General features: G+C 44.9%; 1 protein-coding gene across 1 annotated transcript in view; it reads left to right on the top strand.

Moving 5' to 3' along the window:
- The first annotated feature begins 3,984 nt into the window (after nt 1-3,984).
- LOC106816266 (ATP-binding cassette sub-family A member 3-like) overlaps nt 3,985-13,375 on the top strand; it is a 21,588-nt gene continuing 12,197 nt past the window's right edge. Inside the window, 13 exon segments of the mRNA XM_014820846.1 lie at nt 3,985-4,024; nt 6,041-6,249; nt 6,506-6,655; nt 6,923-6,955; nt 6,957-6,984; nt 7,899-8,053; nt 8,240-8,267; nt 10,050-10,193; nt 10,414-10,417; nt 10,652-10,690; nt 10,763-10,953; nt 11,450-11,699; nt 12,419-12,525. Of these exon segments, the coding sequence (XP_014676332.1) occupies nt 3,985-4,024; nt 6,041-6,249; nt 6,506-6,655; nt 6,923-6,955; nt 6,957-6,984; nt 7,899-8,053; nt 8,240-8,267; nt 10,050-10,193; nt 10,414-10,417; nt 10,652-10,690; nt 10,763-10,953; nt 11,450-11,699; nt 12,419-12,525 (1,378 nt within the window).

The following is a 13,375-nucleotide window of genomic DNA, read 5'->3' as shown; positions in this document are numbered from 1 at the left end:
ACGTAACTTATATGCATAGGTTTATGCAGCTACAGATCTCTTTCTACCAATCTTCTCTTCTTATATTCGTGAATGACCTTATGAATTCTATAACATCACTCTTTATAGATGCATACACCACCTCACATATCTTATGCCATCACTCTAAACGTAGGTGTGACCTCACACATGCGATGACATCGCTCTCTATACATGTATGACCTGATAAATCCTATGATATCACTCTTGATACGTGCATGACCTTATTAGTCCTATGACATCACTCTTTATCCGTGTATGACCTTGTGACTCTTATGACATAACTCATTATACATGTATATGACCTTATGAATGCTATGACATCACTCTATATTCGTGAATGACCTTATGAATGTTATGACATCACTCTTTATATGTGTGTGACCTCACAAATCACAGTGTCATTCTTGATACTCATCTATATAGTATTACTGTAACGGATGCGTGTAATTTCACGTATCTCCTCCGAAACCGCCATAAGGAATGTGCCCATTTTCCTTTTACCGGGGGGTTTTGCTAGTGCATATATAATCTGACTACGTGACAGTACTATTATTTAGGATCGTTCTCCAATGCTTTGATTTTAATTAAGCAGTATGCATTTAGCTTGTATTTTATTTTGTTACCGTACAACCCTCTGGCGAGCGATATGTGGAGTCTGGGTTGCATTCTCTACCAGATGGTGGTCGGAAAACTGCCATTTGATAGCAGCAACTTTGTGGCCATGGTCCGAGCTCAGCGAGCGGGAAAGATCCACTTTCCTTCTCATTTGAGTGCAGACTGTGTCGATCTTCTCACTCGCCTGATGGACCCTAACCCGAAGAGTCGTATTGCGATTGCAGAGGTGCAGCAGCACCAGTGGCTGAATGATGATGAGTAGAGTGGGCAGAGTTGGGAAACCCTGACTCTGTCTCGGTTGAACAGCTCCCTATGATGCTGGGAGTACCCCACAGAATTATACCATCCACCTTGACGTGGTTGTGGGGCTTATAGGCAATCAATAGCCTAAACTAAGAGATGGTAAAAAAATAAAATACAAGCTAAATGCATACTGCTTAATTAAAATCAAAGCGTTGGAGAACGATCCTAAATAATAGTACTGTCACGTAGTCAGATTATATATGCATGAGTATCAAGAATGACACTGTGATTTGTGAGGTCACACACATAAAGAGTGATGTCATAACATTCATAAGGTCATTCACGAATAAAGAGTGATGTCATAGCATTCATAAGGTCATACATGTATAATGAGTTATGTCATAAGAGTCACAAGGTCATACACGGATAAAGAGTGATGTCATAGGACTAATAAGGTCATACACGTATCAAGAGTGATATCATAGGATTTATCAGGTCATACATGTATAGAGAGTGATGTCACCGCATTTGTGAGGTCACACCTACGTTTAGAGTGATGGCATAGGATCTGTGAGGTGGTGTATGCATCTATAAAGAGTGATGTTATAGCATTCATGTCATCATACCTATATTTATTGTGTGTTGGAGATGGCCAATCATCTCATCATCTCATGACATCACTATTTATTGTGTGTTAAAGATGGCCAATTATCTCATCATCTCATGACATCACTATTTATTGTGTGTTAGAGATGGCCAATCATCTCACTATCTCATGACATCCTTATTTAGTGTGTGTTAGAGATGGCCAATCATCTCACCATCTCATGACATCACTATTTATTGTGTGTTAACAATGGCCAATCATCTCACTATTTCATGACATCACTATTTATTGTGTGTTAACGATAGCCAATCATAGGATCATCTTTTGACATAAGTTTTATGTGTGCATAACCTACACAATATGTACAGCTGTATGACACCTGCGTTCGTCAGCTTTCTGAACCTATTTTCTATGGAATCCAAAGATGTCACCTTGTACTATGTACCAAAGGGGGGTACTACACACAAAAATAAATTATATTTAATGTTTAACCATCGCTTAGTTTAAGGCTATTTATTGCCTATAAGCCCCACAACCACGTCAAGGTGGATGGTATAATTCTGTGGGGTACTCCCAGCATCATAGGGAGCTGTTCAACCGAGACAAGAGTCAGGGTTTCCCAACTCTGCCCACTCTATCATACATCATCGCAGCCACTGGTGCTGCTGCACTCTAGCAATGCAATACGACTCTTTGGGTTAGGTCCATCAGGCGAGTAGAAGATGACACAGGTCTGCACTCAAATGAGAAGAAAGTGGATCTTTCCGCTCGCTGAGCGTCGACATGGCCACAAAGTTGCTGCTATCAAATGGCAGTTTTCCGACCACCATCTGGTAGAGAATGCAACCCAGACTCCACATATCGCTCGCCAGAGGGTTGTATGGTGTTCCTGTCAGGACCTCTGGGGAACAATGATCGGGAGTTCCACAGAAGGTCTTGCTCAGGGATGCCATTCCCTCCTCTTCGCATCTCTTTGCAAATCCAAAATCTCGCTAGCTTGCTTTTCCATCAGCAGTAAGAAGGATATTGTCGGCCTTTCAGATCCTGTGGGAACTTTCTGAGAGTGGCAATAGGCTATAGCAGAGACAATATCTCTGAATACAGCCTTGGCCGTTACCTCAGCAAACTTACCATCCCTGGTGATACTGTGATGGAGGCTGCTCTCAGCCAATTCCATGAAGATGTACAAAACCTTCTGGATCTCAAACACGGAGCACACTCTTACAATGTTCTCATGTCTAAGAGTTCTCATGATCTCCATTTCACGAGGAAGGAACACCTTGGCCGACTTGGCACTGATCTTTGACAAGTCAACGATCTTGCAAGCCAGCACACGGTGCTTTCCCTCTGAAATCCACTCTGCCTTCCTCACGGATCCGTATGCTCCTCTCTCCTAGGGTAGCACCCATCCTGAAGCCATGCTGCATCAGTATTTCTGCTGCTTGGGTATTCATGATTGAAAAAATTTCAGGTGTTATCAAGTAACAATGACTGTGACATACTGCTGCGTTGCTATATAACCATGTCAAATTGAGACAATGGCAGACAGGCAGACGGCAGACAGTCTCACCTAATGTCTCATCGGCTACGCTGTCTTCTATCCTAATTAAACTTACTGAACTAATTAAACGAAGGTTGCTGATCACTAATAACCCTAAATTATAATGTAGACATAAGATAGGAGCGAATAGAGCTGTAGACAGGAAGGTACATAGCGGCAGACGACCGTCTAGTCGACAAAATTTTCGCGTCTGCCAGCTGTCTTTGTGAATTTTATGTAAATTCTACTATGTAAACCCAGCATTTTTGTGATGGTACTGCAGATGTCTCACTCAGGTCACGCATACTGTGATTTCAGTGTAGTAGACGAGAAAAAAGTACTTTAGACGAGCCGCATCGTTCTTGGGTGACGTTAGTCTCGTGGCTCGGTGTGGCTGGCTAGACGAACGCGCCGCTACGGCACCTACTTGTCTACAGCATTCTCTACTAATTCTATTATGTCCTACATCTAATTTAGGAGGCTATTGTTAATCTCGAACTTCGTTAATAACTTCCATGGTTTATACCACGGCGAAAAGATAGAAGACAGCGTAGTCATGAGACATTAGGTGAGACTGTCTGCGTCTGCCTGTCTGCCCATTGTCTCAATTTGACATGGTATATAGGCAACGCAGGAGTAGGTCATGGTCATTTTACTTGATAACACTGTAAATTTTTTCAATCATGAATACCCAAGCAGCAGAAATACTGATGCAGCATGGCTTCAGGATGTGGTCTACCCTGGAGAGGAGCATACGCATCCGTGAGGAAGGCAGAGTGGATTTCAGAGGGAAAAGCACGTGTGCTGCTTGCAAGATCGTGACTGTCAAAGAATCAGTGCCTCGGCCAAGGTGTTCCTTCCTCGTGAAATGGAGATCATGAGAACTCTTAGACATGATGAAACATTGTAAGAGTGTGCTCCGTGTTTGAGATCAGAAGGTTTTGTAACATCTCATGGAATGGCTGAGAGCAGCCTCCATCACAGTATCACCAGGGATGGTAAGTTTGCTGAGGTAACGGCCAAGGCTGTATTCAGAGATATTGTCTCTGCTATAGCCTATTGCCACTCTCAGAAAGTTTCCCACAGGGATCTGAAGGCCGACAATATCCTTTCTTACCGCTGATGGAAAGGCAAAGCTAGCAGATTTTGAATGCAAAGAGATGCGAGAGGAGGGAATGGCATTCTGAGGCAAGACCTTCGTGAACTCCCGATCATTGTTCCAGAGGTCCTGACAGGAAAACACCATACAACCTCTTGGGAGCGATATGTGGAGTCTGGGTTGCATACTCTACACAGATGGTGGTCGAAAACTGCCATTGATAGCAGCAACTTTGTGGCCATGGTCCGAGCTCAGCGAGCAGGAAAGATCCACTTTCCTTCTCACTTGAGTGCAGACTGTGTCGATCTTCTCACTCGCCTGATGGACCCTAACCCGAAGAGTCGTATTGCGATTGCAGAGGTGCAGCAGCACCAGTGCTGAATGAATGATGAGTAGAGTGGGCAGAGTTGGGAAACCTTGACTCTGTCTCGGTTTGAACAGCTCCCTATGATGCTGGGAGTACACAGAATTCACTCATCCACCTTGACGGTTGTGGGGCTTATAGGCAATAAATAGCCTTAACTAAGCGATGGTTAAACATTAAATAAAATAAAATAAATTTGTGTAGGAGAGCTATTCTAAATTCTAAATAGTATTTTCATGTAGTTAGATCATGTTTATATACATATATACATATATATTATTAATATTCATGTATTAATAGTGACCAATGTTGGTACTTAGTGCAAGGTGATGTCTTAGGATTCCATATAAAATAGGTTCAAATGATTGGTATGATTGGTATAGATGAGGTCGTTGGCCATCTCTAATTCACAATAAATAGTGATGTCATGAGGTGAAGAGATGATTGGCCATCTTTAACACACTATAAGCAGTGATGTCATGAGGTGAAGAGATGATTGGCCATCTTTAACACACTAAGCAGTGATGTCATGAGGTGAAGAGATGATTGGCCATCTTTAACACACTAAGCAGTGATGTCATGAGGTGAAGAGATGATTGACCATCTTTAACACACTAAGCAGTGATGTCATGAGGTGAAGAGATGATTGACCATCTTTAACACACTATAAGCAGTGATGTCATGATGCAAATATTTATATTGAGAACGTTGTTCCTTGACCAGGTCATGTGCAGAAAAAAGGATGATGTCATCTCATTGACCTGCTCTGGCTTAATAACATTTTTTCAGTGGAGTGTACAATATTGGTCATATTGTCCGTGGAGTTGATCCACATACTCATAAAGTGTGCCATAAAATTTTGTGCATCCATTATTGGACCGATTAGCTATAGTTTCCAAGTAATTAATTATATGAAATTAAAAAAAATGTTAGAAGATCTTGATGAATGGGATAAATAATGTCATCAATTATTATGTCATCTTTTATCTATTTGTGAAGTCATGCTGGACATCTCGTGCACACAAAGAGTGATGTCATGACTTAGGTCTTATTGACAAGAAGTTGTGATGTCATAGAGTAATACTGATGTCATAGGCATATGTGATCTTCAGAGAAAATCATGATGACATAAAACTATAGTGATGTCATAGGGGTTTCTTATCTTTACAAGGAACTGTGATGTCATAACCTATAGTGATGTCATAGGAGTTTCCTATCCTTAAAAGAAATCGTGATGTCATAAAGCAGTAATGTCACAAGGATTCCTTGTCTCCACACAAAATCGTGATGTCATCAGCACTAGTGATGTCATAGGAGCCTTATCTTCACGCGAAAGAGTGATGTCATCAGCACTAGTGATGTCATAGGAGTCTTATCTGCACACGAAATAGTGATGTCATCAGCACTAGTGATGTCACACGAGTCTTATCAGGACATACAGTAGATGTTGTAATGGCATCATAAGGATGTAGGTGTGGCACGTACATGAAAGGTCATGTACGTGACAGACTTGTGCAAGACAGCCTATGGAAACGTAATATTATCGCACAGATGTCTTCTATTCTCTATGGTTTGCAGGTACGGGCGTGCAGTGGTCCAACGTGGCCGAGCCTGTGTCGGTAGATGACAGCTTCACCCTGCTCTACGTGATGCTGATGATGCTTGTGGATTCTGTCATATTCTGGCTCCTCACTTGGTACATAGAGGCCGTCTTTCCGGGAGAGTTTGGTGTGCCCCAGCCTTGGTATTTCCCGTTCATGGTACGTATGCAACTGTGCTGAAATCTGAAGCCAAGTAAATTCTGTGGTGCCAGGCAATTTCACGCAATGCCATTATTCTTTAACGATATTTGAAAAAAGTGGCCTGGGGCAAGTTAACCAGATTCATTTTTAAAAATTTATTGGAACGTTTTAGTTGAGTATCACTTAATTAGCTGATGCAAACATGTGCAATGTACCGATAATATACACCAATATATAGAAAACTAGTGTAGGCATTGTGCGTTGTGCGTTTCAGCCATCTTACTGGTGTGGCACGAGACAACTGGATGCTGCAGACGACGACCTACGGCAACCGTTGCTAGGCAACAGCAGCCACGGCGGAAAGATGTTCGAGGCGGAACCGAGTGGGCTACGAGTCGGTATTCAGATGTGCCAACTTCGAAAGGTATCACTGCTAGTGTATGATCGTCTGGCTAGTAATAGTTGTAAGTAAACTCATGAGTGAGAATGCATAGAGAGAGAGATGGAGGAAGGGGGAGAGAGAGAGAGAGAGAGAGAGAGAGAGAGAGAGAGAGAGAGCAGATAGACTCGAAACGCTTCTGCTAGAATCGATAGTGCTAGAAAGCCAACCGAACAAGCTTCCTTATTCATCTATAGGTGTTTGACAAGAAACTGCAGTAGCTGGTGTCAGTTTGAATGCTTACGAGGGCAGATAACAGTGTTGCTTGGGCACAATGGAGCAGGCAAAGACCACTACCATGTCGATGCTCACAGGTAAGTTATACACCTGCAAAATCTACCTTGAAAAATTATCAATGAATCTCGAGTAGCGACGCACAGTAAGTACAATCGAGTGTAAAACTTTCTTCCTTGCTGTTTATCTTGTATTTTATTTGTAACCTTACAAGTATTCTACCCTGTTTTCACAACAGTTTTCACTTCTTTCCCTGAAATTGTTTTCTGTCTTACTCTGTTCTTATCAGGAATTTTTCCGTGTTCCTAGGAGACGTAGCATTATGATAATGATTACTATTCCAATTCAAAATTCCAAAAAATTACTATTAGTACTATTAAAACACAGTAAAAGTGGCTACAATCGTTGTAACCGAAATGTTTCGGACATCGGCTCCCGGCGCGTTACCTGCTCATGCCGTTATTTCTTCCCTAACATTATCCCTAATCTTTCTTATACCGTCTTCCTAATATTATCATACCTAATCTTGCTTCGTCGCCACGTGCAAGCGACTCTACCTCACGTCGGGCACGGGGCAGGTGAACGGCTACCTGCTATGGCGCTGCTATTTCCTTAAATTAGACGTTCGTATATTATTGATTACTTTTTATTATTAGTTTATATTATATTACTTTTTTATTATATATATTATATTATATTTTTATTGTTATTATACTATTATTGTTATATTTTATCCTACCTTACTCCTAATCCTTACTGTGCTTACGCGTGGCAGGAATTACCCTCCAGTCGGGCACGGCCAGTGCTCTTGTGAGGGTTACCTGCTCATGCGTTGTCATCTTCTTACCTTACTCCCTAATCTTACTTTGTTACGGTGAGACTTTACGCCTCCACGTCGGGCACGGCAAGCTCGTGCCTTGTGAGGGTTTACCTGCTCATGCCGTTGTCATCTTCCTTACCTTACTCCCTAATCTTACCTTGTTACCGCGTGCAGGACTCTACCCTCCCACGTCGGGTACGGCGCAGGTGAACGGCTTTGACGTGAGGAGCGACGTACGTAGCGTGCGCAGCAGCATGGGCCTCTGTCTACAACACGACGTTCTCTTCGACACGCTCACCGTCGAAGAGCACTCATCTTTCTTCTCCGAGGTATGGCCAAAGCCTTTTTGGGCTGTTTACGATGGATGCCCCAGTTATGTTACCTGATTTGCGCGTTTTATGTTTTACACATGAGCAGTGAAAGAAGTTTGCAGTGTAAAAGGGTTGGTAGGTGAATCATGTTTACCCTCTGATTTTCTTTATATAATTTATGTAACCCGGGTTATGATATTGTAGGATATTAATGTGTACTACTATGAGATGGGTTAGTTGCCCTGGGCTTTGAAAGCTGTGGTGTGGCCTGATATGTTACTACACCAAGTCATTTTGGTCATCTGTCTCACATATGATTAATGGTAACATGACCAGTAGAGGATAGTGCTGGTGCGTCGGATCCGACATGAAACCAAGATGCGATTCGACAGAATTTTTGAATCGAAATCGAATTCGAATCGATGGTATTTCTTGTATCCATCGAATCCGAAGGGCCGGGAGTGGCAATTTTTGAATGCCGTAGTCGAATCGAGGTACGGGCGATGTGTAGGCTAGATCCGATCGAATCCTCGTATGCTCGAAATTCGCGACGCGTATAGTCCGGAACATAGAATGGGTGTATAATATGCTAGGGACATGAGTGTGTATATATTTGGGGTATATTTGTTCACATCATACTTATGGGGGTTGTGGAGATCAGAGGATGGGATGTTGAAGGGGATGTTAGACGTAGAAAGTTTAGGAATCGCGGATGATGGCGAAGAGTCTGGAACGGTGGTGTGTGTGTGTTGTTGCAACGGCTTTTTCGCTGAGCATGCTGATCTCTGGTTATCTCTCTCTTGTGTGTGTGTGTTGTCGCACCACCGTCTCTCTCTCTCTCTCTTCTCGTTCTGATCTCTCTCTCTTCTCGTCTTGTGTGTGTGTGTTGTGCCACACACACACACTGCAACACACGCGCCACACAACACAAACACGCACACATCTCTCTCTTCACGTGCCGACTCTATACTCACGCACACTCTCTGGTCTCGCGTCTCTCTTGCCTCCACTACGGTCTCTCGCTCTGTCTCTCTTCTCTCGTCTCTCTTCTCTCTCTCTTCTCTCTCTCTCTCTTCGTCTCTTTCTGTGTCACACCACAACACAACACAAAAGTGTGTGTTGTGTGTGTGTGTGTGGTTAGTTTGTGTGGTGTGACACACACAGCGCGCGTGTGTTGTGTTGTGCGCACCTCTCTCTCTCAGACTCAATACCACACTCCTCTCAGTTTCTCTCTCAACACACCACGTGTGTGTGCGCGCTGGCGACACTGTTCACCGTTGCTCGAGTCTGTGTTCTCTCTCTGAAGATACACACTCGCCTTTCGTTCTACTCTTCCTCCTCTCTCTGTCACACACACACACAACACGCCACACCTCTTCTCTCTCTCTCTCTCTCTCTGGTCACGACACACACCAAAAAACGCACACCTCTCTCTCTTCACACACGCCACCTCTCTCTCTCTCTGACACAGTACCAGCTCCTCTCTGGTTTCTCTCTCTCTCTCTCTGTCACACACACAACACAACAGACGCACACTTCTCTCCCTGATTCCCGGGCGATCCGCATCGAATGCATACATTCATTTCTGAAAATCCAACTCCGATATCCGATCGAGCGCAATTTTTGAGATCGAATCCGATTCGATCCGATTCTTTAAAATTGTAAATCGATCGATGCGATCGATCGGTCTCGATTCGGATCGGATTTGCGATTATCGGTATCGCGCACAGACTGTGGTCGAGGATAAGGGTGGTCACATTGTGTTGTGACACTTGGAAAGCAAATAATGTTCCATAACTGAGATCGTGGACATCACATAGATGGCCCTACAAACTTGACTAGACCGCCTATATTAGGTATGCAGTTTCGGTGCTCTCTGTTTTCTCATTCAGTGCAATTACGTCATGTATTATTCATTATGACATCATCATTTCTTTGATGAGTCTCGTTGCATGTTCACTTCAAGTTTTATACGTGCCTCACGTGTTCACGTTTCGATATTTGTCTATCGCAGCTCAAGGATGCCCGCGTCTGACGTTCCGGCCGAGTTCGCACATGGTTGAATCGATGGGCCTGGAAGACAAGCGAACAGCGCTGTCTCGCACGCTCTCTGGAGGGCATGAAGAGGAACTCTCAGTTGGCAATGCACTCGTAGGAAGTCGAGGTAAGGTCTTTGCGGGTGACAGCGCCGAATGATGCAGACACGCAGCTGGTAAATGATGCGGTTATTACAGACAGGTGCGGGCTCGAACAATGACAGACGAAGATAAAGTCACGACGTAGGTGCAGTTGTAGACGTAGAAACACATAGAGATAGTTTAGACAGAGAGACGTGGAGACAACGGAGGGCTAAAGCGCAGAGGTAAATACACGTAGAGGCAAGTACAGGACACGGACACAAACACAAACAGATATATATCTGTGCATCGATAGGTATGTGACGGCATGTTTCCCACCTCTCACAACACAAACAAATACAACAAACCAGAATGCAACGACGCGCACGACCGCACGCCGCACTAACCTCACACCTGGCGATCTGCCGACGTCAGGCAGTGGACCTGCGCCCGCGGCAGTCCCTGCATCCCGGACACCCTGTCGGGTCTTTTCCTTCAGGATCGTCATCCTGGACGAGCCGACGTCGGGCATGGACTCGTGTGGCGCCCGCTCATCCCTGCCATCCCTCACCCCATCGCTCTCCCCCTACAGATCGTCATCCTGGACGAGCGACGTCGGCATGGACCCGGTGGCGCGGCGCGCGACGTGGGACCTGCTGCTGGCGGAACGGCGCGGACGCACGATGCTACTCACCACGCACCACATGGACGAGGCGGACCTCCTCGGCGACCGCATAGCCATCATGGCCGCCGGCGAGCTGCGCTGCTGCGGTGGCTCCCTCTTCCTCAAGAAGCGATACGGTGAGCCTTCGACGGCGGTGGCGGCGGTGGCGGCGGTGGCGACGGTAGCGGCGTGCGTCGCATTATGGAAATCCAAATGTGTGATTGATCGTTTTGCAGCGCGCATCATACTATGAACATCCGAATGTCCCAGTAATTGTTATAATGAAGAAAGAATTCATGGTCACAGTGTAGGTGAACTATTTCTGTTATTGGACTTCACTAAACTCACATTGATCGTAACATATAATTGCCGAATCACGTCAGTTCTTTATAATATCCCCATGTATATATTTAAAGTTGATACTATATTTAATTTGTAATTCAAATAATAATGAATTAAATATATATATATATATAGGGAGTGTTTATTTTGAATATTGTGATTATTTACTCCTGATATATAATATTATAAAGAACTGACGTGTACATATATATATAATATTATATTTAATTAATAATTAATAATTGTGCTGACCTGGCGTCCGCTTCCTCCCCGCGTCTCCCCACACTACAGGTGCCGGCTATCACATGACGATCGTCAAGGACGCTCACTGCGACGCCCACCAGGTGGCGTCGCTCGTGCGCTCCTACGTGCCGAGCGCCGAGATGGAGAGTAACTCTGGCGCGGAGCTGTCGTTTGTTCTGCCGAGCGAGTCGGTGGGAAGCTTCTCGGAGCTGTTTGATCGTCTCGACGCGGGCCGCGAGAAGCTGGGAGTGTGCAGCTACGGCGCCTCCGTCACCACCATGGAGGAGGTGTTTCTCAAGTATGGCTTCTCCCCTTCCTCTCTCCTTCTCCTCTCTCTCTCTCTTCTTCTCCTCAGCTACGGCGCCTCCGTCACCACCATGGAGGAGGTGTTTCTCAAGTACAGCTCTTCTTTTCTCTTTTCCTTCTTTCCTTCTCTTCTCCTCCTCTTTTCCTATGATTGGTGTTTCTCAAGTATGGTTTCTCTCTACTTTTTATCCTTCTCTTCTCCTCAGCTATGATGCCTCCGTCACCACCATAGAGGAGGTGTTTCTCAAGTATGGCTTCTCTCTACTCTCCTCTCTCCTTCTCTTCTCGTCCTCAGCTACGGTGCCTCCATCACCACCATGGAGGAGGTGTTTCTCAAGTATGCTTCCTCTCCCCTCCTCTCCCACTCTTTCTTCTCCTTCTCTCTGTCTACCGTTGGAGTGATGGGTGGGGAATGCAATGGCGTGGAGCAAAGATTTTTGTTGAGTTAGTGAGAGAGCGATGCATGCGCGAGGCATTGGTGGGAGAGGGAAGGAGAGAAGGAGAGAGAGAGGGAGAGAGAGAGAGAGAGAGAGAGAGAGAGAGAGATGATTATGATGATGGTGATGATGAAAGGAGGAGGAGGAGGAGGAGGAGCAGGAGGAGGAGGAGGAGGAGGAGAAGAGAGACAGAGACAGACTGAGAGAGAAAGAGAGAAATGACGTGTGTTAGCTGGAACACTGGAACGTCATGTTCATTGACACACGTTTGCAGGGTGGGAGAAGGAATGGACATGAATCTCAAGTCGGTGATGAGAACTGAATACAACACCATGACCAGATGCTCCATAGACTTGGATGTAGTGCCAAGCAGTAGCGAAGGTAAGGCTGCAGGGAAAGTCTCTATAAAGCTGAGGTCATGTCACACAGCTGGTTAAAGATAATATCACAATTACATCCTTACTTGTTGTAACTTTAATCGATTGTATAGTTAAACCTGTGTTAGCAATGACCTCTATGTATCGGGTACATGTACATACGTGTATGATTACAAACACTTTCGGTGTTACCCTTGATATACACTTGAAAGCACACTTTTTACATTACCCTTGAGTGGCAGCTATACAGTGAAACTGCTTCTATATAATGGATACCTGTCTATAAAGGACACCCTTGATATTTCACTAGAGTGACCGTTATATGCAGGTTTCAACTGCATTTATGCCTAAAGTATTGAAGTATTGGTTCAGTATTGTATGCTGGGTGTGCTCATATGTTTTTTTTTCTCTCTCTCACCCTGTCTCCTGCTCTTTCTCTCACTATCTTTCTATGTCTCTCTCTCACTCTTCTCTCTCTCTCTCTCCCCCCTCCCCCCGCACTCGCTCTCTCTCACTCTCTCTCTTTCCTACTCCCTCTCTCTCTCTTTTTCTCCTACTCTCTCCCCCCCTCTCTCTCTCTCTTTCTCTCCTCTCTCTCTCTCTCCTTCTCTCCCCCCTATCTCGCTCCCTCTCTCTCATCCTCTCTCTCCCTCCTCTCCCCCTCTCACTCTTTCCCCTCTCTCTCTCTCTCTGGCTTTCTCCCTCTCCCTCTCGCTCACCCTCTCTCTCTCTGTCTCTCTCCCTCTCCCTCTCCCTCTCGCTCTCCCTCTCTCTCTCTCTCTCTCTCCCTCTCCCTCTCCCTCTCGCTCACCCTCTCTCTCTCTCTCTCTCTCGCTCTCTCTCTCCCTCTCTCT

The sequence above is a fragment of the Priapulus caudatus genome, unplaced genomic scaffold, assembly GCF_000485595.1.
Source record: "Priapulus caudatus unplaced genomic scaffold, Priapulus_caudatus-5.0.1 Scaffold1332, whole genome shotgun sequence".
Classification (NCBI taxonomy): domain Eukaryota; kingdom Metazoa; phylum Priapulida; class Priapulimorpha; order Priapulimorphida; family Priapulidae; genus Priapulus; species Priapulus caudatus.
This window is presented reverse-complemented; position numbering and strand designations above follow the sequence as displayed.